General features: G+C 45.2%; 1 protein-coding gene across 4 annotated transcripts in view; it reads right to left on the reverse strand.

The window, feature by feature from the left end:
- FCHSD2 (FCH and double SH3 domains 2) overlaps nucleotides 1–27,391 on the reverse strand; it is a 376,810-nt gene that overhangs the window by 99,774 nt on the left and 249,645 nt on the right. For all 4 annotated transcript variants that reach the window (XM_089678013.1, XM_089678011.1, XM_089678012.1 and 1 more), the window contains exons 8-9: nucleotides 24,389–24,517; nucleotides 2,773–2,895 (exon numbers count right to left, since the gene is read on the reverse strand). In XM_089678013.1, the coding sequence (XP_089534139.1) occupies nucleotides 2,773–2,895; nucleotides 24,389–24,517 (252 nt within the window). The remainder of the gene's footprint in view (nucleotides 1–2,772; nucleotides 2,896–24,388; nucleotides 24,518–27,391) is intronic.

The raw sequence follows: 27,391 nt of genomic DNA on the forward strand, positions 1-27,391 counted from the left end.
TAATCCTTATGATTATAGCATTAGTACACAGGAAAGTGTATCATTTGTGCTTGTTTTAAAACTTTTTGGTTTTTCAGTTACTTCCTGGTTTCTTGCCTAGGCAAATGATGTCGTATATCCCAGGAGCAGGGGCGGACTGACCATTTGGAAACTTGGGCACTGTCAGTAGGGGGCCCCATGAGATGCCCCTGGTACCTTTTTCATAGGCTTTTTTGAGTTTGGGCAAGGACACAGGGGCCCCATGATCCCCAATTGCCCGGGGGCCCCATGAGTTGTCAGTCCGCCCCTGATAACAAGCATGCTTTTTGCATATACAGACTGATTTTACTGTTGTGGGTTTAGTAACACTTCAAGTTTTGACAAAATCTGGCAGCTGATCGCTTTCTATGCACCAGACTTTGCACTCTCCAGATTTAGTAAATCTCCCCCTATTTACACATGTTTCATTTTGTATGCTTTGTCTATTGCAGCCAACATCCTTGGCATCATTGACCGTTTTGTCAAGTTCCCGTAGCTGTACATGTCCCAGCTGAAGATAATCACCCTTCTCTTTTAATCCTGGTGACCACCATCACTGAAAGAAGTAAAAAACCTAAATTTGAGCTCTCTTGCAAGCAAGAGGTGGAAATCTTCCAAAAGGTACAGAAGTTTTGGTGACAACAGTGTAAAATGGGAATTCCCCTCACTTTGGGGAGATTTCCTATCATTTCCTTTTGTACTTCCAAGACAGGAAGAGAAGGGAAAGCTCCCCAGCAGGACACAGCGAAAAATAATCTGAAAAGGGTTTTAACTCTGTACTTTATCCAAAAAACTTTAAAACAATGTTTTCACTATACGTACAGTACGCTTTAATTTAGGTTTCTAAGTTTCATGTCATGTATGGAAGCTTTGGTTCTTCAAGCTCTCTAGTGCAGTGGTTCTCAACCGTCCTAATGCCGCGACCCTTTAATACAGTTCCTCATGTTGTGGTGACCCCCAATCATAAAGTTATTTTCGTTGCTACTTCATAACTGTCGGGGGAAGGGGAATAGTGCCCCATCAATGGTGTCAGTGGGGGGAGGGATAGTGCCCCATCGTTGGTGTCAGTAGAGGGAGGGATAGTGACCCATCGTTGGTGTCAGTAGGGGGAGGGATAGTGCCCCATCGTTGGTGTCAGTGGGGGGAGGGATAGTGACCCATCGTTGGTGTCAGTGGGGGGAGGGATAGTGACCCATCGTTGGTGTCAGTGGGGGGAGGGATAGTGACCCATCGTTGGTGTCAGTGGGGGGAGGGATAGTGACCCATCGTTGGTGTCAGTGGGGGGAGGGATAGTGACCCATCGTTGGTGTCAGTGGGGGGAGGGATAGTGACCCATCGTTGGTGTCAGTGGGGGGAGGGATAATGACCCATCGTTGGTGTCAGTGGGGGGAGGGATAGTGCCCCATCGTTGGTGTCAGTGGGGGGGAGGGATAGTGACCCATCGTTGGTGTCAGTGGGGGGAGGGATAGTGACCCATCGTTGGTGTCAGTGGGGGGAGGGATAGTGACCCATCGTTGGTATCAGTGGGGGGAGGGATAGTGACCCATCGTTGGTGTCAGTGGGGGGAGGGATAGTGACCCATCGTTGGTGTCAGTGGGGGGAGGGATAGTGACCCATCGTTGGTGTCAGTGGGGGGAGGGATAGTGACCCATCGTTGGTATCAGTGGGGGGAGGGATAGTGACCCATCGTTGGTATCAGTGGGGGGAGGGATAGTGACCCATCGTTGGTATCAGTGGGGGGAGGGATAGTGACCCATTGTTGGTGTCAGTAGGGGGGGAGGAATAGTGCCCCATTGTTGGTGTTAGGGAGGGGGGGGGGAAATAGTGCCCCATCATTGGTGTCAGTGGGTGGAATAGTGCCCCATCATTGGTATTAGTAACACCAATGATGGGGCATTATTCCTCCCACTGACACCAGTGATACTTACCTTGCTGACTCCTGCTCCAGCCTGGGCTTGCTCCCTCCCTCTCCCATCTACAGCCAGCATACCTGGCTACAGCAGCACCATCTGCACGCTACAGACACTTACCTGTCAGATGTCTTCCTTCTCCGGCTGCTCTCCTCCTCTTCACTCGTTCTGGCAGCTCCCTCACTCGATCTTCTTTGATCTTTGCGCTGACGCTCAGCTCCTCCTCTTCAGGCTCCACCTTCTCACCAGTGATTGGCAGCCTGTGTGCCTCTCCTGAGCAACAGTTACAGCGGCCAATCACCGGCAAGGAGGCGGAACTGGTGAGTGATCCCGGGGGTGTGGCCAGATGACAGGAGCGGCATGTCATCCCGCCCACACATCATGGCCCAGGGAAATGAAGACACCGGACCCGCTGACCGGACAACCTTTCTACCCCTCCTCCAGCAGCGTGTGTTTTCTGATGGTCTTAGGCGACCCCTGTGAAAGGGTCGTTCGCCCCCCAAAGGGGTCGCGACCCACAGATTGAGAACTGCTGCTCTAGTGTCTTGGGATGAGCCTGCAGCTCCATGTAGCTCAGACAGCAAGGGGCCTACAAACGGGGGGCTCACAACATTCATGTGGCTCAAACATTTGTGTTCCCAGAGCTAAATTACCATCAAAACAACAATTAGGTGGCCTGGTACATGCACCTAGGTCTGGATGAAAAGACTCCATCCCATCTATTTTTCAGTACTTCATCTTTATATCTGACCAGTCTATTGATGTTAGAGACCTCAAGCCCTGCCTACCAGGTCAGATTCCCTACCCAACACCAAGGAGAACAAAGGCCACAATGGATGCTTACCCGACTAGATGTCTCTAACAAATACTGGAATGTGTTCTGGACAGCTTGACACGTCTCCAGCTCCGTCCGGTTGAACGCCATGAGGTAATCCTTTAGGTGGTCATATACGTTGCCGTCAAGTGTCTGCAAGAAAACACAAGACAACAATGAATCAGTCATTTCGTACTGTCCATAATTTCCAGATGTGTTCCTGGATTTAGCAAATTTGCCCCAATGTCTGTCCTTGTTACTGTTCCTCATTTAGACTGGAGGCATATTTTTGAGATTCTTTGTGGTGCGGTAATGCGTGTTATATAAAAGCTGGAGTCTAGGTATGGCTATTTTTGCATAGCTACATTGGTTCAGCTTGGGCCAATGTGATTATGTATGTGTCATACTTGGAGGATTTCCAGGGAGGCTTGAAATCACTGTAGTAGACACCGCTACTACAGCCAGTCCTGTGCCAAGTGGCTCCCCTTTCTGCATCGTCAACACAGGAGGTGGCTCCATTTACAGAATGCCTTGAATTTTTCTCAATGAATACAAGGCATTCACTGATTGGACAAGGTGGAGATCGTGATGTCACCACCCCGACTATCCACCTTGCCCAAGCTGAGAATGCTTTGCCCTCGTTGAGAAAATGCGATTGTTCTCTGAATGGCGCCCATGCTAAGCGAATGACCTCCTGTGTTCAATATAGGAGGAAAGCCTCACGGCACGGGACCTGGAAGCCAGCGACGATCACTGTAGTAGTGTGCCTATTACAATGACTTCCATTTTCCACAGGAAATGGCTAGGTATGACACATACATTAGTCCAAGCTGGGCCAATGTAACTATGCAAAAAACAAAACAAAAAGACATAATTAAACTTCAACTTTAAATCAGAAGGCAAAGCTTTTTCATTTCTTGTTGGATAGAGTAAGGGAGGGTTATAACTCCCGTCTTTTTTTGCTATCTGTGTCCCATTGTGGATATTTTCCTTCACTTCCTGCCCTATTGCTAAAACAGGAAGTGAGAGGAAATCCCTACAAAGTGAGGGAATCCCTAATTGTCACCAGAACTAGTGTCCCCATTGGAAGATATTCCTGTTCTGGTAGCAACCCAAAATTTGTGATTTTCTTTCCTTTTGGTGATAATGGAAAACATGACAAATACAGAGAGTACATCTCCCTAACGGACACAGACCACAAAAAAAATTGACAGGGATCCTAATCCCTCTCCACTCTATGCAAACCGAAAAAAAAAAAAATTTGACCTTTAATTATACTTTTGGATAGAGTGGAGAGGGAATAGAGCAACTGACAGGTTTCTACCCTCTCCATTTGTCATGTTTACAGATATCATCAAAAGTGAAAGTAAAAGAAAATCTGAAATGTTTGGGTTGTCCCCAGAATAGTAATAGATGGGAAATCTTCCAATGGGGACGCTAGTTCTGGTGACATGGGTTATAACCCTCCCTTACTCTATCCAAAATGAAAAAAAGTTTTGCCTATAGTTCCACATTAAGGCTTCCAGTTCATTTTGAATGGGTCGCCAATATTTTTGGCGATTCAGAGAACAACGCAGGTTAAGTGCATTGTGGTGTCCTGCGGTGCATTGCCCTCTGCTGTACATTGTATTGTGATGCTGTTCACAATGAACGGCACTGCACATAAAGCAAGGTGCCCATAAGTAACATGCACGTTTTACTCCACATCAAAGTGTTACTAAACCAGGACCCTGCATTCACTATATCCGCTCTCACAGGACCCTGCATTCACTATATCCGCTCTCACAGGACCCTGCAGTCACTATATCTGGTCTCCCAGGACCCCGCATTCACTATATCTGGTCTCCCCGGACCCTGCATTCTCTATATCTGGTCTCCCCGGACCCCGCATTCACTATATCTGGTCTCCCCGAACCCCGCATTCACTATATCTGGTCTCCCCGGACCCCGCATTCACTATATCTGGTCTCCCCGGACCCTGCATTCACTATATCTGGTCTCCCCGGACCCTGCATTCACTATATCTGGTCTCCCCGGACCCTGCATTCGCTATATCTGGTCTCCCCGGACCCTGCACTCACTATATCGGGTCTCCCAGGACCCTGCATTCACTATATCTGGTCTCCCAGGACCCTGCATTCACTATATCTGGTATCCCAGGACCCTGCATTCACTATATCCCGTCTCCCCGGACCCTGCATTCACTATATCCGGTCTCCCAGGACCCTGCTTTCACTATATCTGGTCTCCCCGGACCCTGCATTCACTATATCTGGTCTCCCCGGACTCCGCATTCACTATATCTGGTCTCCCCGGACCCCGCACTCACTATATCTGGTCTCCCTGGACCCTGCACTCACTATATCTGGTCTCCCAGGACCCTGCATTCACTATATCTTGTCTCCCAGGACCCTGCATTCACTATATCTGGTCTTCCAGGACCCCGCATTCACTATATCCTATCTCCCAGGACCCCGCATTCACTATATCCGGTCTCCCCGGACCCTGCAGTCACTATATCTGGTCTCCCCAGACCCTGCATTCACTATATCCGGTCTCCCCGGACCCTGCATTCACTATATCTGGTCTCCCAGGATCCTGCACTCACTATATCCGCTCTCACAGGACCCCGCATTCACTATATCCGGTCTCCCAGGATCCTGCATTCACTTTATCCGGTCTCCCAGGATCCTGCATTCACTTTATCTGGTCTCCCAGGATCCTGCATTCACTTTATCTGGTCTCCCAGGACCCTGCATTCACTATATCCGCTCTCACAGGACTCTGCATTCACTATATCTGGTCTCCCCGGACCCTGCATTCACTATATCTGGTCTCCCAGAACCCTGCATTCACTATATCTGGTCTCTCCGGACCCTGCATTCACTATATCTGGTCTCCCACGGGACACACAACATGGAAATGCAATTAATTTATTAAATATAATCTGCTTAATACCTTTTTGTCATCAGCAGTATGTAGCAGTCTTGTGACTTCTATCACTGTCCAGCTGAGCACTGGTTAAAGTTTGTAAAAGGGGTTTTCATTCACCTCTGACTGTCCTATGAGGCTGCATAACCCCTGACCCTCTGTCTGGACAGTGCTGATTGGCCCTGTACTGATCACATGCACACTCCCAAAGAAAAAAAAAAACCTCTCTAGCAATACACACCAAACTGAGCACGTGCAGAGTGCCTCCTAGAGCTCTGTACTATCAGCAGGTGAATTGGGGACAGCAGAAGAAGGGGAGGATCAGAGAAGACAGGATCAAACAACCTTTTTACAAAATACAGAGTATTAACCCCTTAGCTTCCCCAGTGAGTATAACAAGCATATTTTACTGCATATACAGATTGATTTTACTGTTTTGGGTTTAGCAACACTTTAAGCACTCAGACTTGTACGCTGCATTAAAGTGAACCTACTATGACAATTCTTGTTTACAATTCAAATTTTCATTATGAATTGCAATAGATGGCATTGGTCCTGGCTACCAGGACTGTTGTAAGTGTTGTCACATCATTAGAGACTGGGCTGCCCAAGGCTCAGTGGTTAGCACATCCAACTTGCAGCACTGGGGTCCTGGATGCTATCAGAATGGAATCTGCATGTTTTCCCTGTACCTGCGTGGGTTTCCTCTGAGTACCCCAGTTGCCCCTCTTGTTCCAAAGAAAAGCTGGTAGGTTAATTGCTTCCCTGTCTCAACTGGCACTAATATGTGTATGTATGTGAGATAGAGACCGTAGATTATAAGTTCCTTGAGGACAGAAGCGAAATTGAAGGTTACTAGAGTTACAAAAACTCTCCTAAAACAGAATAGAACTTTGCACGATGATGTATTGTAATGTATTCTTTCATTTCCGAGCATGCGCGGTCTAGGTCACTTGATTTTTTACGGACGAATACTGTACTGATCAAACTAAAATCGTTCATTCTGGTATCGTAGGAGAAAAAGTTTCGTGAACCGTCGTGATTGGTTCTCGGATCATTGGATGATCGCTCTGAAAAATTTGATTCTGTCCAATTTTCTCATCGTGTGTACTAGGCTCTAGTTTCTTTGTCTTTACACACCAGCTCTTACCTCTTTGTATAGTGTGCCAGCAAATGGAAACCGAAAATCGACACTGGAATAATCGCTGACTAGCTGGGTATTTTTAAAGGCAACAAGTACTCTTTAAATAGCCACCCCGACCCCTGTGGAGGGTGGACTACAGTCAAGCGCTACAGGCATGCTCTGTACATGAAGTTACTGGAAACACAGCTCATCTGTGTACCCTGCCTAGAAACATCGTCCGCACTGTGCGCACACCCACGGAACAGCGACCTCATTCAGTCTGGGACTGGACGGAGCCCTGACAGGTCACCGCAGCCAAGATAAACGGAGAGCATAAATAAACCGCATTCACCAGCAACCAGTGCATAGACACAAGACATTAGCCGAAGGGACACTAGAATCATTATATTTATGTGTTTTCCTCTGTTTACTTTTATGAAGTATAGTTTAAAAAAAAAATAATTAAATCAAAATTTAATAGCACACTGACCCCAAACATTTTCTTAAGAATCTATTATGGGAGTGGATTCATGAAATGTCTATATATACTGAATGTGTGTGTGTGTGTATATATATATATATACATACACACACATATGTATACATACACACCCTGTTCCAAATTATTATGCAAATTCTATTTAAGTGTCACAAAGATGAAATATTTTGTTTTTCAGTGTAACTCATGGATGGCATTGTGTGTCAGGGCTCTTTTGATCACTGAAAACAATCTTGGACACCTGTGATAATTAGATTGGCCGGTGAGCCCAATTTAAGGAAAAACTACTAAAGGAGGGTGTTCCACATTATTAAGCAGAGCACCATTTTCAAGCAATATGGGGAAGAAAAAGCATCTCTCTGCTGCTGAAAAGAGTGAAATAGTTCAATGCCTTGGACGAGGTATGAAAACATTAGATATTTCACGAAAACTTAACTGTGATCATCGCACTATTAAGAGATTTGTGGCTGATTCAGAGCACAGACGGGTTGGTTCAGATAAAGGCACATTGAGGAAGATTTCTGCCAGATCCATGCATCGGATCAAGAGAGCAGCTGCTAAAATACCATTACATAGCAGCAAACAGATATTTGAAGCTGCTGGTGCCTCTGGAGTCCCACGGACATCAAGGTGTAGAGTCCTCCAGAGTCTTGCAACTGTGTATAAACCTTCTGTTCGGCCACCACTAACCAATGCTTACAAGCAGAAACGGCTGCATTGGGCAGAAAAATACATGAAGACTAATTTTCAAACAGTCCTATTCACTGATGAGTACCGTGCAACCCTGGATGGTCCAGATGGATAGAGTAGTGGATGGCTGGTGGACGGCCACCCTGTTCCAACAAGGCTGCGACGTCAGCAGGGCGGTGGTGGAGTCATGTTTTGGGCCGGAATCATGGGAACAGAGCTGGTCGGCCCCTTTAGGGTCCCCAAAGATGTAAAGATGACCTCTGCAAAGTATGTGGAGTTTATGACTGACCACTTTCTTCCCTGGTACAGAAGGAAGAACTATGCTTTCCGTAATAAAATCATCTTCATGCATGACAATGCACCATCTCATGCTGCAAAGAATACCTCTGCATCAATGGCTGCTATGGGGATAAAAGGAGAGAAAGTCATGGTGTGGCCTCCATCCTCCCCTGACCTCAATCCTATTGAGAACCTTTGGAGCATCCTCAAGCAAAAGATCTATGAGGGTGGGAGGCAGTTTACATCCAAACAGCAGCTCTGAGAGGCTATTCTGACATCTTGCAAACAAATTCAAGCAGAAACTGTCCAAAAACTCACAAGTACAATGGATGCAAGACTTGGGAAGCTGCTAACAAATAAGGGGTCCTATGTTACAATGTAATGTGACCTGTTAAAATGTTTAAAAAGTTAAAATGTTGTTAAAAGTTTGATTGAAATAGCTTTTGATTTCAGTAAATCTGCTGCAAACACAAAAAATTACAATTTTCAGTTCTTTACAACCTATAAAGTGTTTTGAAACTTCCTGTGTGTAATAATTTGGAACAAAAATCCTGTTATCATTAGGAGGTTTGTTCAATAAAATGTGAATTGTACTCTTAATAGTTGATAACATGAGAATTATGCTGACTGTTATTTACATCAATTATTTAGGGAAATGAGAAAAATATCATTTGCATAATAATTTGGAACAGGATGTAATTACATACACACAGTGCATCCAGAAAGTATTCACAGCGCTTAACTTTTGCCACATTTTGTTATGTTACAGCCTTATTCCAAAATGGATCAAATTCATTTCTTTCCTCAACATCCTACAAACAATACCCCATAATGACAACGTGAAAGAAGTGCATTTTGAAATTGAATTTATGAAAAATTACAAAAAACAACCCCCACATGTACATAAGTATTCACAGCCTTTGCCATGACACTCAAAATTGAGCTCTGCTGCATCCTGTTCCCACTGATCATACTTGAGATGTTTCCACAACTTGATTGGAGTCCACCTGTGGGAAATTCAGTTGATTGGACATGATTAGGAAAGGCATAAACCTCCCACAGTTGGTGCATGTCAGAGCACAAAACAAGCAGTCCAAGGAATTGTCCATAGACCTCCGAGACAGGTTTGTATCAAGGCACAGATCTGGGGAAGGGTACAGAAAAATTTCTGCAGCATTGAAAGTCCCAATGAGCACAGTGGCCTCCATCATCCGTAAGTGGAAGAAGTTTGGAACCGCCAGGAATCTTCCTAGAGCCGGCCGCCCTGCCAGAATGAGCGATTGAGGGAGAAGGGCCTTAGCCAGGGAAGTAACCAAGCACTCGATGGTCACTCCGAAAGAGCTCCAGCGTTCTCTGTGAAGAGAGAACCTTCCAGAAGAACAACCATTTCTGAAGCACTCCACAAATCAGACCTGTATGGTAGAGTGGCCAGACGGAAGCCACTCCTCAGTAAAAGGCAAATGGCAGCCCACCTGGAGTTTGCCAAAAGGCACCTGAGGGACTCTCAGACCATGAGAAACAAAACTCTCTGGGCTGATGAAACAAAGATTGAACTCTTTGACCTGAATGCCAAGAGTCATGTCTGGAGGAAACCAGGCACCGCTTACCACCTGGCCAAAACCATCCCTACAGTGAAGCATGGTGGTGGCAGCATCATACTGTGGGGATGTTTTTCAGCGGCAGGAACCAGGAGACTAGTCAGGAGCGAAGGAAAGATGAATGCAGCAATGTACAGAGACATCCTTGATGAAAACCTGTTCCAGAGCGCTCTGGACCTTAGACTGGGGCGACGGTTCATCTTTCAGCAGGACAACAACCCTAAGCACACAGCCCACATAACAAAGGAGTAGCTACGGGCCAACTCTGTGAATGTCCTGGAGTGGCCCAGCCAGAGTCCAGACTTGAACATCTCTGGAGAGATCTGAAAATGGCTGTGCACCGACACTCCCCAACCGACCTGATAGAGCTTAAGAGGTCCTGCAAAGAAGAATGGGAGAAATTGCTCAAAAATAGGTGTGCCAAGCTTGTAGCATCATACTCAAAACGACTTGAGTCGAAGGGGGGGAAAGTGTCCGGACTGGAAGGGGGGGAAAGTGTCCGGACTGGAAGGGGGGGGGAAAGTGTCCGGACTGGAAGGGGGGGGAAAGTGTCCGGACTGGAAGGGGGGGGAAAGTGTCCGGACTGGAAGGGGGGGGAAAGTGTCCGGACTGGAAGGGGGGGGAAAGTGTCCGGACTGGAAGGGGGGGGAAAGTGTCCGGACTGGAAGGGGGGGAAAGTGTCCGGACTGGAAGGGGGGGGGGGGGAGTTTCTGGACTGGAAGGGGGGGGGGGGGAGTGTCTGGACTGGAAGGGGGGGAAGTGTCTGGACTGGAAGGGGGGGAAGTGTCTGGACTGGAAGGGGGGGAAGTGTCTGGACTGGAAGGGGGGAAAGTGTCTGGACTGGAAGGGGGGAAAGTGTCTGGACTGGAAGGGGGGAAAGTGTCTGGACTGGAAGGGGGGAAAGTGTCTGGACTGGAAGGGGGGAAAGTGTCTGGACTGGAAGGGGGGAAAGTGTCTGGACTGGAAGGGGGGAAAGTGTCTGGACTGGAAGGGGGGAAAGTGTCTGGACTGGAAGGGGGGAAAGTGTCTGGACTGGAAGGGGGGAAAGTGTCTGGACTGGAAGGGGGGAAAGTGTCTGGACTGGAAGGGGGGAAAGTGTCTGGACTGGAAGGGGGGAAGTAACAGGTGCTTGTTGGGGTTATTCCATCTAACAGGACTGACTGCCTCTGATGTGTGTGCTGAGATGGCACTGTGTGTACTGAACACGACTGTAACCTACAGACTGACACGGAGACTGTGCGTATGGCTAAAACTGGTCTTTATCTTCAATCTTCAATGAAGTGGAGGAAATCATGCATCTCAGCAGGCACAGCTTTATAAACAGGACAACAGAGTGGAGGATTATGGAATATCCATCTCATCTATACACTATGCACTCGCTGGCAACATGTGGTCTCCAGCTGCGGAGGAACTACAAGTCTCAGCAGGTTTTGCTAGTCGGCCATTAACAGGTCATGCTGCAGCTTGTAGTTCCTCTGTGTATAAAGGACTGCAAACCACTTCCTTCTCTGTGTGAAAAAAAACAAGGAATCTACAATAGGTGGAGCTGAGAACTCCTGACCTGCACACACACACAGAATTGACAACTGGGGTTCCCAGAACAGCAGGCCAATTCAAGCCAAGGGGTGGTCACAATATGGGGGTGTCAGCTTCAATGGCAGATATTCTATATGCACTGGAAGGAATTCGTTTGCAGTTTTGATGGCAGTACACTTTTAAACAATCTGCCACCCAGTGAGTTGATATAACCTAGTGAAAGTGTGCCCGGATCTTGAACTGGGAGGAATCTGGAAGTTCCAATTGTACGAATAACATCTACATGACAATAGTGTGAGAAGTGGTATGGGGTATATAGCAGACAGCACAGCATTCCATTAAAGCAGTGGTTCTTAACCTGGGTTCGATCGAACCCCAGGGGTTCGGTGAGTCAGTCTCGTGGGTTCGGCGGAGGTGAAGACCCACACCCGACTCATATGATTCGTGCAGTAAATATTCATTATTATGTTTTTGTTTTTGTGTGAAAATCATGTTTTAATGGTTTTGTTCTTTGTTCTTAACGGTTTTGTTCATTTTGTGCACCTATGTATAAATATATACCTAAATATATACCTATGTTTTGAATTTTAAAAATCATATTTTATTTTTCCAATTAAGAAGGGTTCGGTGAATGCGCATATGAAACTGGTGGGGTTCAGTACCTCCAACAAGGTTAAGAACCACTGCATTAAAGTATGCAACATAAAGCACAGCACATGGAGTGAAGGCTAGGGAAAAAACCTTGAGCCTCTACAACCACTTTAACCCCTCGCCTATAGGGCACTTATACCCCCTTCCTGCCTATAGGGCACTTATACCCCCTTCCTGCCCAGGCCAATTTTCAGCTTTCAGCACTGTCACACTTTGAATAACAATTGTGCAGTCATGCAACACTGTACCCATATGACATTTTTAGCATTTTTTGAGACAGAGCTTTCTTTTGGTGGTATTTAAGCACCTCTGGGTTTTTTATTTTTTGCTAAACAAACCAAAAACAACTAAAAGTTTTGAAAAAAAAAAGTTTTTTTTCTTAGTTTCTGTTATAACATTCTTTAAAGGAGTAATTTCTCTCCTTCACTGATGTGCACTAATGGGGCTGCAGTGATGTGCACTGATGAGGCACTGGTAGGTGGCACTGATGAGGCACTGGTAGGTGGCACTGATGGGCACTGATGAGGCACTGGTAGGTGGCACTGATGAGGCACTGGTAGGTGGCACTGATGGGCATTGACAGGCATCACTGATGTTCACTGAAAGGCAGTACTCATATATGGCACTGATAGGTGGCACTGATTGGCAGCATTCATAGGCGGCACTGACTGGCACTGATAGGTAGCACTGAAAGGCAGCTCAGATGGGCACTGATATGTGGCATTGATGTGTACTGGTAGGAACTAATATGTGGCATTGATGTGCACTGACAGGTGGCATTGATAGGCACTGACATGTGACACGGATGGGGCTACACTGATCATCAGTGCCCTGATGATCAGTGTAGATGTCCCCTCTGAGGAATGACGATTACAAATCTCCTCACGAGCTCTCAGCGTGACAGCTCATGAGGAGAGGCATGCCGATAACCGGCATTTCCTTATGCACATGCGATCAGCTGTGATTGGACACAGCTGATCACATGACCGAGCCAAGCCATAGGCTCTTCCTGCTGATCGGTGATCCGCTGTGTCCCAGGGACATAGCGCACCACCGGTCACTGCTCCCCCGGGGACGTGCATGTGCATTTAGAGTGGGGTGACGTCCTCCCAGAACGAGAGAACCGCCGCCCGTCCGTCATTTCCTTATATGGCAGGCGGGAAGCAGTTAAGGAACAACGCCAGCATAGATTTCATATACAAGTGTGCTTCCTTCCTCCTTAACATGCTGACGTCATCAAGCTACGCTCCCAGCATGTTTTATCACACCTACTGTGGCTTCCTCAAGGGGACATCCCCATTTCAAAATGAATGAGCTGAAATCGCACCGCACAGAACTGCATGTGAATCGCACAGGAACACGCAACATGTACCTGTGTGATTCCCGGTGTGGACCGGCCCTAAGTGATGTAGACTTCACCTCCGCAACATCTCCAAGATACGCCCGTTCCTAACCTCGGAAACCACTAAGCAACTTATTCACTCCCTGGTTATATCTCGCCTTGACTATTGTAACTCCCTCCTCATTGGCCGACCTCATCGCAGGCTATCCCCTCTGCAGTCTATCATGAATGCTGCTGCCAGACTCATCCACCTTACTAACCGTTCTGTATCTGCCACCCCTCTCTGCCAATCCCTCCACTGGCCTCCACTCAGTGTCCTCCACCCCTCTCTGCCAATCCCTCCACTGGCCTCCACTCAGTGTCCTCCACCCCTCTCTGCCAATCCCTCCACTGGCCTCCACTCAGTGTCCTCCACCCCTCTCTGCCAATCCCTCCACTGGCCTCCACTCAGTGTCCTCCACCCCTCTCTGCCAATCCCTCCACTGGCTTCCCATTGCCCAACGGATAAAATTCAAAACATTAACACTGATGTATAAAGTCGTTCATAACTCTGCCCCAAATTACATCACCGACCTTGTCTCTAAGTACTACCCAAACCGTACTCTCCGCTCCTCGCAAGACCTCCTACTCTCTAGCTCCCTTGTCTCCTCCTCCCATGCTCGTCTCCAGGATTCCTCAAAGGCTTCACCCATCCTCTGGAACTCCCTACCCAAAGCTATCAGGCTATCACCTACTCTGCTCACCTTTAGGCGCACTCTGAAAACCCATCTCTTCAGGGAAGCCTACCCCGACCCCAGCTAGTCCTGGAATCCTCTACTCCCCCAACCACTCCATCCCCCACAGCTAATTACCTCTTGTACCACTATCCCCTCCCCCCTAGATTGTAAGCTCCAAGGAGCAGGGCCCTCTAATCCCTCTTGTATTGAACTGTATTGTTGCTGTATTGTCTCCCTCCATAATGTAAAGTGCTGAGCAAACTGTTGGCGCTACATAAATCCTGTATAATAATAATGATGTTATTGCCATGCAAATAGACCCATAACAGGAATGTAACAGTGGATAAATGGTTAGCACTTCTGCCTGGCAGTACTCGGGTCGTTGGTTTCCCAGCCACGGCACCACCTGCCTGGAGTTTGCATGTTCTCCCTGTGCCTGCGTGGGTTTTCCTCCCGGTACTCCTGTTTCCTCCCACACTCCAAAGACATGCTGGTAGGTGAATTGGCTCCTGTCTGAATTGCCCCTAGTATGTGTACATATGAATGTAAGTTAGGGACCTTAGATTGTACATCCTTGAGGGTTAGGGACTGATGTGAATGAATAATATATATGTAAAGTGCTGCGTAAATTGACGGCGCTATATAAGTACCTGAAATAAATAAATAAATAAATAAATGTAACAATTCTTTGGCCCATAGAGGGTGTACAGGTGAGAGAGCCGATGTGGTGAAAGCAACCTTTTTTTTATTCTTTTAGGCCTCATGCACATTGAGCTTAAAAAAAATTCCACTGTTACAGGCATTTGGTGACTTTTTTTTTTTTCTTTATCAGCCTGTAAAAATCACCTCTATGTTCGCCTACAGTATGTGTCCATGCAGACATACGTGTTCACAGATGTGGCAGAAGAGGGGCATTTACAGAGTGAAAAATGAAAAAGAAAAAGAAAAGAAAAAAAAGAAAGAAAGAAAAAAAAACACATCACAGGCGCATTATTGAGAGCAGAAAAACCCCTTTGAAGTGCCTAAATGACCGTAATCACTAGGCGTATCTGGTATTTGAGTGGTAATGCATTCCAATTACCAGAATAAATTAATTTTCTGGTCGATGGAATCCATTAACGCTCAAATGCTTGGCACACCTAAGCTTGTGTGCAGTGTGCGGCTTTAGGTGCATTTTTTCGGCAGCTTTTCTCCTGCAAGGAGTTCAGTGGAGAAAAGCAATTTCTGTACACTTTGCACCCAGGCTTCAAAAAGTTGTTTTGCGGATTTCCTTTCAGAGGTTAAAAGTGATGTGTTTGATTCGGGATTTATAGGTTATTAATGCTGAAACAGACGTTTTGTACGTCGCCCTTCCTTCCCGGTGCCCCACCTGCTTCCTGTACTCAGCACAGCTGGTGAAGTAGATGGTTAAATATACATGTGTGTGCAGAGATCTGCTGATGGCACAGGCACCGCTTGTCTCCGGAGTGGTGCAGGTGCGCAGCCACAGGATCTGTGTACAGGAAGTGTTCACAGAAAATCTGACAGCTCTCTTATTTCCATTCTTCTAAGGAAGCTTTCTGTACTGACAACTCATGGGGCCCCCGGGCAATAGGGGATCATGGGGCCCCTGTGTCCTTGCCCAAACTCAAAAAAGCCTATGAAAAAGGTACCAGGGGCATCTCATGGGGCCCCCTACTGACCCCGGGCCCTCGGGCAGTGCCCGAGTTTCCAAATGGTCAGTCCGCCCCCTGGTACTGGCCTGTTCAGTAAAAAGGAGGTGCTTGGGGCACGGTGATCTGCGATTCATAACCTTCCCCGATCTGCCTTAAATTAACCACTTCAAGTCTGGACACTTTTACCCCCTTCCAGTCCAGGCCAATGTTCAGCTTTCAGTGCTATCACACTTTAAATGACAATTGTACGGTCATGCAACACTGTACCCATATGAATTTTTTAGCATTTTTTTTAGACAGACAAAGCTTTATTTTGGTGGTATTTATTCACCACTGGGATTTTTTTTTTTTTTTGCTATATAAATGAAAAAGTCCAAAAATTTTGAAAAAATTGTGTTTTTCTTGTAACATTTTTCAAATAAATAATATTTCATCATAAATCTTGGCCAAAATTTATTCAGCTTTTTAGTTAAAAAAAAAATAACCCAAATTAGTTTATAACTAAAAATTATCATTTAAAAATTTTTTTTTACATTTTTCTTTTATTTTTTTTATAGTAATAATTTTTTTTTGTTTGTTTTTTTACATACCGTCACCCTAGCAGTACAGTGTCACCATGGTGACACTGTACTACTTGTGGGGGGTGATGGAAGATTTTTTTTTTCTTTTTACACTGATTGCTTTTACATCCATAAAGGCTGTAAAAGCAATCATTTCTCCTTCTCTCTGGCTGCATTCTTGCAGCCATTGAGAAATACTGTGTGAGCTGTGATTGGTCACAGCTTGTCACATGGTACAAGGCTGTTGTGAATAGCCTTGTACTATGTGACCTCTGTGATCATTCACAGATTTCACACGTAGTAAGCAATGATGTCACAAGTGACATCTTGCTTACTACTCTGCATGTGATCACTGGATCACAGGATTTTTTTTTTTTACACTTAGAATGCTGTTACAGCGATGATTACTAGTGATTATGAATGGGTTGCATTTATAACAGCTGTGATTACTAGTGACCTGTGACTAGTAACAGCTACTGGTACAGGGTGCTGTGATTGGTCTAGGTACCATGTGATAGCTGTGAGCCAATCACAGCAAAACTCTATAGGAATCACAACTTTTATGGAAAAAATTAAATTCATACAGTTGTGCTGACACTGAGATCATGTGATCACATAGTGGGCAGCCAGTTACTGCGAACCACAATCCGATGTGTCCATTGGACACTGCGTCACCAGGGAGCATGCCAGCGTGCATGTGCTAAGTGGCGTACAGTTGCATTGCTTAGCTTGCTAGTGCCGGGCAGGAAGTGGTTAAACAGCTAGGTCATATTGAATTGAAGTTGGATTTGCACATTAACACATGTCAGTAGTGTGTTTCTTTTTATTATATTGTGGCTTCACATTTTCAAGGAATAATTTCACTGATAACTGTAATCAGGACAAATGGAGAGGGTGAATCTCCCTGATAGGGACACAGTCTGCAATAAAAACCGAAAAGGGTACTAATCCTTCTCCACTCTATCGAAAACTAACATTTTGCCTTTAGTTATGCTTTAAAAGACATTGCATGTACATAGAAGCTCATACCGCAACAGAATGAAAGAGAGAAGATACATTTTACCACCAGAACAGTGTTTACAAACACTGCATTTGACAACTGCTATTTTAGCCACTGTAGCGCCTGGGTGTAATTCTGACAGCTGGAAGTGTGTGAGTGTGAGTGTGTGAGTGTGAGTGTGAGTGTGTGAGTGTGAGTGTGAGTGTGTGTGTGTGTGTGTGTGTGTGTGTGAGTGTGAGTGTGAGTGTGAGTGTGAGTGTGAGTGTGTGTGTGTGTGTGTGTGTGTCGTTGGGGGGTTGGGTATGTAAAGTAAGTTTGTTTTTTTTTTTGGTGTGTGTAGTACACCAAGTATCCAAAATCCTTTTTCTTCTAATTTTGGACACAGTGAGGAAAGATTAGAATTTCTGTTGGGTTCTTACGGCTGTTTCGGACTTCGTTACAGATATTTTCCTCGCTTCCTGTCCCGCTGAGGATGGTTTCAACAGAGAGGAAATGAGGGAAAATCTGCAACAGTGACAAAAATGAAGATCTGACAGGGGTTGTAGTCTTCCCCTACTTTACTAAAGCAAAACAGTTTTTTTCCTGTCTGTGTTGTTGGCGTGTTCCTCCCATTACCTGTCTGTAATCCTTTTGTCTGCAGGTTAAGAAATCTCTCTGATGGAGCCCGATTGTGGTTCAAAAAAAAAAAAAAACCTGAAAGGGGTTCTAATTCTTCTTCAGTCTATCCAAAGCGAAGTTCAGTTTTGGTAGGATATACACTTTAAGACCTCATTCGAAGGCTGCGTTTGCCCACACAGGGATGCACAGGTGTTACATGCATCCCAATGTAGGCAGACCTATTGACGTCAATTGGGACAAGACACAGCCACTGATCCCAATTTGACAGCTGAGCAGGTGCGTGGCCCTAAACGCACACTGTCTACATTTGGGGCCACACACCCACACAGCTGTCAGACTGGGAGCAACAGCTGTGTCTGTGCAGCTGCTGCATTCCAATTGGAATGAATGGGACTGCCTGTACCAGGGGCGGACTAATAACTCATGGGGCCCCCGGGCAATAGGGGATCATGGGGTCCGTGTCCTTGCTCAAACTAAAAAAAATGTATGAAAAAGGTACCAGGGGCATCTCATGGGGCCCCCTACTGACCCCGGGCAATGCCCGGGTTTCCAAATGATCAGTCCGCCCCTGGCCTGTACGGGGATGCATGGAACACCTGTGCATCTCCATGCAGGTAAACACAGCCCTTGAGCAGGCGTAAGCTTCAGTGTGAATGAGGACTAATTAGGCATAATGACCTCTGGCTATGCTGGACAAGCTTTTCTATCTCTTTGTTGCCAAGGACTTGCTTCTATCATTGTCCTCAACAGTCACACCAGCAGTACCTGAAAAGGCTTGACTAAGGATAACCAATCACAAGTGAGCTTAGGAGTAGCCAGAAAACTGGAATAAAAATTAAAACCATCTGCACAGAAGAAAAAAAAAACTTTTTGTAAGTAGGCAGCAACCACCATAAAGAGAACCTGTCACCTGGCCAGTCAAAGTGCGTCTCTTAAAATCCCAACACCAGATCAGGTAATACTTGCCTTGATTCCTTTCCCATCACAGACACAGAATACCCAGTACATTCAGGTATAGGTGAGTATGTGATCTTCTATCATGATTGAGGAGGTGACATCATTGCTTCGCCTTGTCAGCTGACACTTTGTGGGTATTTTGTGGTAGTAGTGTCTGTGCAGCTTTGTCAAGGCCAGCCTAAAAGTGTAGGGTGCCTTTACTTAGACATGAACCTACAAAGTGACAGGGTCCCTTTAAGAAATGTGCCTGAAATTAAAGGGACAAGCAAGAAAAAAATCTTGCTTGTCCCTTTAATCTCAGACACATTCCTTGTCACAGACATGTCTTGCCAGTACTGAAACAATGAGGTTATTAAGACACAAACAATCCAGCTAGGTCATTGCAATCACCCCCTAACCTGTCTCCGACCCTCCAATTACAAAGCACAGAGGAAGTCGGATCAGACCAATTGTATAAACCACGCCAACGCCCTTCCAGTGCAACAATCGAGACCTGTAACACAGCTGTTATCTGCCGCCTCTCACTGTATGGGAAGGTTAGGAAAATGGATAACGCAGGCTACAAAAGACCAAAAGGGGCAAACACTTTATCAAAGAGCCAAAAATATTGGGCCAATGGATCAGATGAGAAGTAGTGATATATGGGAAAAACATTTGCCAATGATCTACAATGACAAAGTGAAGATAGAACCAGAGATTAGAGGAGATTTTTAGTGGAACGATTCAAGTTCACCTTTAAAATAAATAATAAATGCACATTTCTGCAGGTAAACAAAATCTACTAAATTAAATTCATCCATGCAATGGGAGAACACGCAAACTCTGTGCCGATTGTGTCCTGGATGGGATTCCAATCGTGGACCCCAGGAGTACTAAACACTAAAGGTGATATTTAAGTGTAAGTTCACCTTTATAGAAAATCTGGAAGGTGACCTTACACTGGATCCCCATCCCCCCGGTCCCGCTGTACAGTAGTCAAGGGATCTGGGAATGTGACATTACCAGTGCTTAATCTCCTATCTGTACCTATCAGCGTGTACGAACAAGAGGCATTCTAATTGGTCAGCACTGTCACAGAGACAGCGTTGACCAATCAGAATCCATCTAGTCCGCTCTGTCAGTGCTGCGAGGAGTGGAGAGAAAGCCAGGATTTCAAATCCCTGGACCAGTGAAGAAACATTCTGGTCCATGACAGAGCAGGATTAATACAGCAGGAACAGGGGGAATGGGGAGCGGGTCCAGTGTAAGGTCACCATACAGATTTTCTGTAAAGGTGAACTTACACTTCAACGGCAAATTTTTTTTTTTTTTTTTAAATAAACTATGTCTATACTTACCAGCTCTGTGCAGTGGTTTTGCACATAGCAGCCCGGATCCTCCTGCTCTTGGGTCCCCGCCAACAATCCTGTCCCCTCCCTCCTGCCAAGTGCTCCCAGAACAAGAGTGTGAAGCATTATGGGTGGAACTGCACATGGGGGTGCATACTACAAAGGTAATCAGGCCTCCTAGTGTTAATGAGGAGGTGGAGACTCAGCTCCTTGCACAGATCAAAAGGGCTGCAAGGGATGGGACAGTGATAATAATGGGGGATTTTAACTACCTGGAAATTGACTGGAGTAATGGTACTGCAGAAACAGTTAAAAGGCAAAATTTTTTAAACCTACTACAGGATAATTTTATGGTACAGTTGATAGAGGCCCCAACTAGGAATAATGCTCTGCTGGACCTGGCAATTTCAAACCTTGCAGAGCTTTTGAATGTCCATATAAAAGAACATATGGGTAGTGACCATAACATGATTTCATTTATTGTTAGCTGTAAACAGCAATCACATAAGGGAAAAATAAAAACGCTCAATTTTAGGAGAGCTAATTTTCCAAGGCTGAGAGCTGCTCTCCAAGACTTAGACTGGGAGGGAATATTGGCATTGATGAACACAACACAGAAATGGGAGCTCTTCAAAAAGACTGTATGTGAACACACTGCAAAATATACTCCCACGGGCAACACGTTTAAAAGGTTAAAAATCTAAACCTATGTGGCTTACGGCTAAAGTTAAAAAACCTATAGATAATAAGAAAAGAGCTTTTACTAAATATAAAAATGAAGGAACGCTATCATTGTTTAAACATTACAGAGAATATAACAGAATATGCAAAAAGGAAATAAAGGCTGCAAAAACTGAAAATGAACGACAGATTGCAAAAGGTAGCAGGACAATCCCCCAAAAAATTCTTCAAATGTAATAAACGTAAAAAGGTCCGGTCCGAGCATGTAGGCCCTTTACGAAATAATCTAGAGTGGGTGACTGGGGACAAAGAGAAGGCAAATTTATTAAATACCTTCTTTAGCTCTGTGTATACAAAGGAGCATGGCGGAGCTCTTGTCCATAATGGGGATGGTATTGACACAGCTCCAGATGATCCACATTGGCTCACAATTGATATGATCCAAAAATATTTAGACAGAATAAAGGTGAATAAAGCCCCTGGACTGGATGGCATACACCCACGGGTCCTTAAAGAATTGAGATCAGTAATTTCAAAGCCATTGTTTCTAATTTTTAGGGACTCTTTAATAACTGGCATAGTACCACTGGATTGGTGTAAAGGCCAATGTGGTGCCAATATTTCAAAAGTAATTATAGACCTGTTAGTTTAACTTCTATACTTGGGACGATACTGGAGAGTTTAATAAAAGGCCACATAGATGAGTTCTTGCTGGAAAAAAATATTTTAAGCAACAGACAGCATGGATTCATGAAAGACAGAAGTTTTCAAACAAATCTGATTCGTTTTTATGAGGGGGTGAGCAAAACCTTGGACAGAGGGGTGGCGGTGGACGTGGTAGACTTGGACAGAGGGGTGGTGGTGGACGTTGTATGCTTGGACAGAGGGGTGGCGGTGGACGTGGTAGACTTGGACAGAGGGGTAGCGGTGGACGTGGTAGACTTGGACAGAGGGTGGTGGTTGGACATGGTATACTTGGACAGAGGGGTAGCGGTGGACGTGGTATACTTGGATTTTGCAAAAGTGTTTGACACAGTTCCCCACACACAGTTGTGTAAGGTGAAGTCTATGGGCTTGGAAAAATCTGTATGTAAATGGATAGAAAACTGGCTAAAAGATCGTATTCAGAGAGTAGTTAATGATTCATACTCTGAATGGTCTAGGGTTGTCAGTGGTGTACCCCAAGGTTCAGTGTTGGGACCCTTACTTTTTAATATATTTATAAACAATATAGGGTCTGGGATTATAAATCCCATTTCAGTCTTTGCAGATGACACCAAGCTGTGCAGTGGAATAACGTCCTTACAGGATGTCTCCAATTTACAAGCCGACCTCAATGCTCTGTGTAATTGGGGGACTATGTGGCAAATGAGGTTTAATGTTGATAAATGTAAGGTTCTGCACTTGGGGGCTAAGAATATGCATGCATCATACATACGGGGGGGGGGGGGGGGGTACAACTGGGGGAATCAATGGTGGAGAAGGATCTGGGGGTTCTGGTAGATCACAAGCTTAATAATAGCATGCAATGCCAAGCTGCGGTTTCTAAAGCGAGCAAAATCCTCTCTTGTATTAAAAGAGGTATAGACTCCAGAGAGAGAGATATCATATTACCCCGGTACAAATCATTAGTAAGACCTCATCTGGAATATGCAATTCAGTTTTAGGCACCAATTCACAAAAAGAACATTGGGGAACTGGAGAAAGTACAGAGAAGGGCAACCAAACTGATAAGAGGCATGGAGGAGCTCAGCTATGAGGAAAGATTAGAGGAACTGAATTTATTCTCTATGAGAAGAGGAGATTAAGGGGGGATATGATCTCCATGTATAATACATAAGGGGGATATGATCACCATGTATAATACATAAGGGGGATATGATCTCCATGTATAATACATAAGGGGGGATATGATCTCCATGTATAATACATAAGGGGGGATATGATCACCATGTATAATACATAAGGGGGGATATGATCTCCATGTATAAATACATAAGGGGGGATATGATCTCCATGTATAATACATAAGGGGGGATATGTTCTCCATGTATAATACATAAGGGGGATATGATCTCCATGTATAATACATAAGGGGGGATATGATCTCCATGTTTAATACATAAGGGGGATATGATATCCATGTAAAAATACATCAGTGGTTCATATAGTGAACTCGGTGTAGAGTTATTCACCCTGAGGTCATCACAGAGGACAAGGGGGCACTCTTTACATCTGGAGGAAAAGAAATGTAATCTCCAAACATGGAAAGGTTTCTTCACAGTGAGAGCTGTGAAAATCTAGAATAGACTCCATCAAGAGTTGGTTCTGGTCAGCTCAGTGGATTGCTGTAGGGAAGTCCTGGATTCTTTCTTAGATACATAGAATTAAATGGATAGTAACATGTATAGTTAATGTTGATCCAGGGAATATCCGATTGCCTCTCAGGGGATCAGGAAGGAATTTTTTTCCCCTGCAGGAGCAAATTGGATCATGCTTTGCTGGGTCTTTTTGCCTTCCTCTGGATCAACTGTGGGTATAGGATTATAACATTTTTTTTTTGTTTTAAATGGTTGAACTGGATGGACTTTTGTCTTTTTTCAGCCAGACTAACTATGTGACTATGTAACAAACAGCTTGCTATAGGAGCACCCAAGCACGCTCACTCCTGAGTCGCACACAGAGCCGTAGCTTGGCCCCGCCCCCTTTCTCTTCATTGGCTCACTGGCTGTGACTGACAGCAGCGGGAGCCATTGAGGATGGAGAGTCCCTGGAGAGCCGAGGCTTGCATGCACATCGCTGGATTGCAATGGGGGGTTCAGGTAAGTATTAGAGAAGGATGGGAGGGCTGCTGCACACAGAAGGTTTTTTACCTTCATGCATAGAATACATCAAGGTAAAAAAAACTTTGAGCCTTTAGACCCACTTTAAGTCACTGTGCTGCCTATTTTCCCTGCAATGCTTTTTCTGTCACTAGATAACCTCCGAATGATGGTGAGCATCATTCAACCCACTTCCTCAGACCGCAGGTCATCCTGGACTTGTCCCAGCCGTAATTGGACAGTGAAAGCGACACAATAATGAGCTCATCTCTCTGTCATTCTGCTCTCTCCTCCTGTCAGTATGCTTCTTGTCAGCGCAGGAACTAAATGGCTCCTTCTTCCTCTGCTGTACAGATTGCACGAGGCTGATACCAGGTCTCATTCAGGTACTTACACTGCTTACATTTAAAAAATATATTTAGTGATGTATTAATGACTAAAGAGATTTATTTTTATTATGTGTCTTTTATGCAAGTTCAATTTTAAATGCACTGCAAGATGTACTTAGTGAAAGAAAAAAGGTTTCAAATTTGCAAGAAAGAGGTGTATAGACCAGAGATAACCATTCTACTTCCTAGCAGCTGCAGAAGAACTACATGTGGTGAATGTGAAGTCTTACCATCAAGGAAATACACTGATCTCCAGCCCAAATGGACTCACCTTCATGGTATTTGCCAGGTCTGTCTGGTAGTAGCGGTCGTGATGGGCGTTTGCAGCGGCCAGGGTGAGGAGATAGTCATTGCGGGAATGAGTGGCCTTCGCATTACACTCTTGTCTCCGAGCTTTTAACTGAAAAGAGAACAGAAAAAAGTTACTGGCATTGGTAAAGGTGTGCGGTATTACAGCATATATGTACAGGGGGTCTATAAAACTTGCGTAGGTAAAGAAAACACCTTTTTCGTATCAGTTGGGTTCGGAAACCCATTATGCTTTTTATTGCTGTCTGTGTCCCCGCTAAGTAGAGTCACCCCTCTATTTAGTGACCACTGTCACTAAGAAGGAATGTGATGGGAAAACAGTTGTCACCAGAGCAAGAGGCAATGGGAAATCTTCCAATGGGGACATCTGTTCCAGTGACAACTAAGATGGGGATTCTCTCACTTTGGAGACTTCCTTCCATTTCCTGTTCTGTCTACAGGACAAAGACTGTCCCCAATGGGACTAAGACAGCAAGAAAAAAAAAAAAAAATGGCGCCTGGCCAAGAAGTATTGTACTAGGGGTGGGCAGAGCCTGATGGGGAAATGAAAAGCAGTTTTCCATCAAATATGCTTCGACTGACTGTGCACAGCAATAGGCAGATCCATACATGCTATTCAGCCCATTAGGAGCCTTTGAATCCGCCCACTGCCACGCGCTGTCAATCAAAGGTTAAGTGGACCTGAAGGGAAACTAGGCCTACCTATTTCCCATCAGGCTCCACCCACCCAGTAACAGGTCTTTTTTGTTTTTTTTCCTTAGGTAATGACATCACCACTATCGCTGACTTCTTTGTTCACATTTAGCTTTTGACCAGGGATTCTCCCGGCTGACAGGTTAATGGGGTCGGGGATACAGCACTGTGCAGGAAGCTGTCACACTAATGGCAGCTTCTCAACAAAGATATTCCCCATTCTGAGCACTGACAGACCTCAGTATGCCAGCTCAGAGCTGTTCTCATCCTCTTGTCGCCAATGTAACACATACATGGGCTTTAACGCCAACACCCTGCAGATGTGTCTCCATGGACGGCTGAGGCTTCTCAGCTGAGAGCATGCTCAATGTGTTCTCCTAGCACAGTGACTGAGCTGTCCCAGACTGCTCTCAAGATCTTGTCATGATCAGGAGCCAGGGAACATCAGGAGTTCCTGATCATGAGACCACTGTAATAGCTAAATCAGAGGGGATCAAGTGTCAGAGCAGCTCAGTTTACATTCTGACACAGCGCCTGTGTACTGGGATCACTGCACTCCTGCACATGTGCAGGATTGACGTCATCCCGCACTGGCCAATGAAGATGATCACAGTCTGCACCAGTAAGCAGCCAGCGCTGGCGAGGGCCATCAAACCACTGAAGGATAGGCAAGTATCACTAAGTTTAGCTCCACATTAATGGGCCGGTAGTAAGAACTAACCGAATTCACTGTACATGTCAGTATTGTTATAGACGTTGGTATAAAAACTTGCCTGAATCAGGCACAGGTAGGTCTTAAAGTATGAGAATCCAAAAAACAAACCTCCATACTCACCTCCCTGCTGCAGCATCAGTCCTATGCTGCAATTGTCTACTGCTGGCTCTAAGCCCGAGAACTAAGCGATCACATGACTGCTAATCACTCAGTTCTATACTAGTAATGGGGGTGATCAGTGAACTATAAAGTACGGTAATCTAACACTAGCTAACCCTGGCTGACCCAATAAAACTGTGGAAGACGGCAGGAAGGGGGGTTGTCCCTTTCCGCTGCTTGTAAAAACAATTCAGCAGCTAATTGACCACTAGGATTACTTTTACATGAAAGCCGACCACCAGCTGAAAAACACGATACCAGGATGATGTCTGTATAACCACTAGTATAGTTCTGTTCATGATCATTATATTGATCCGTACAAACACTATACTAGTAATGGGGCTGATCAGCGATCTATAGAGTGAGTATAGCAGTATTCGGGCAATCTAACGCTAGTTGCCCAGAGATGCTGCTCGCCCCAAAAATGCGGGTATGCGGTTGGCAAGTAGTTAAAAAAAAAAAAAAAAAAACCCTCGCCCCCAAAATGCGGGTATGTGGTCGGCAAGTAGTTTTAAAAAAAAAAAAAAAACACCCTTAAAATTATCTTCTTTTTAAATTTTCAATACAGTATTTTTTTTTTTACTTTTTTTGTAATACTTTTATCAGAATAGTACGTTACCATAGTAACATTGTACTACTGTGGGGAGGGAAATCAGAGATTTTTTTTTTTTGTACACTTTGCTTTGCAGGAGAAATAAAGATAATTTCTCCCGCAATGCAAAGCTTGCTGTCATAAACTAACTTATTCATGAACTGTCATGAATGAATTAGGTTTTTGAGAGCTCAAGATAGTGATCTGTGATTAGCTGGAGCTGGTCACATGGTACAGGGTGCTGTGATTGGCCCCATGTATTATGACAGCTGTGGGCCAATCACAGCTCACTTGGAAGAGAAGCAGAGCTGATATGAATTAGATTGATTCATAACAGCTTTGCTTACATTGTGATCATGTGATCGCACAGTGATCACATGATCACCGAGTCCCATTCAACGGGATCTTCATTCCGCTGGACACAGCAGGCGCGGGTGGGGAGTGCTGCATGCCTGCCTGGGTGCATAGCGCCGCTCTGTGTTAGTACAGCTAACCCGTAGCTGCCCCCCTGCTGCAGTACATTGCGGGCGGGAAGTGGTTAAACACTGCAGAAAAATGCAAAAAAAGAACCTGTGGTGCAAAAATAGCCAGATAAAATGTACCTTTCCCCAACTTTAGTGCAGGAGGTGTCATACTCCTTCCTGAGATATCTGTTGAGTAGCCCAAACCTTGTGAGAAGAGGCCGCAGAAAGATCGCATTCTGGTGAGATTTGGGCTACCCAACATTTTCTGAGATCTCCCAATGGCGCCTCTCGGATTTCACCCTCATTTATGTACCACAGGTACCTAAAGTTGTGTTCAAAATA

The sequence above is a fragment of the Staurois parvus genome, unplaced genomic scaffold (assembly GCF_062004578.1).
Source record: "Staurois parvus isolate SC_StPar_1 unplaced genomic scaffold, SC_StPar_1.0 ptg000196l, whole genome shotgun sequence".
Lineage (NCBI taxonomy): Eukaryota > Metazoa > Chordata > Amphibia > Anura > Ranidae > Staurois > Staurois parvus.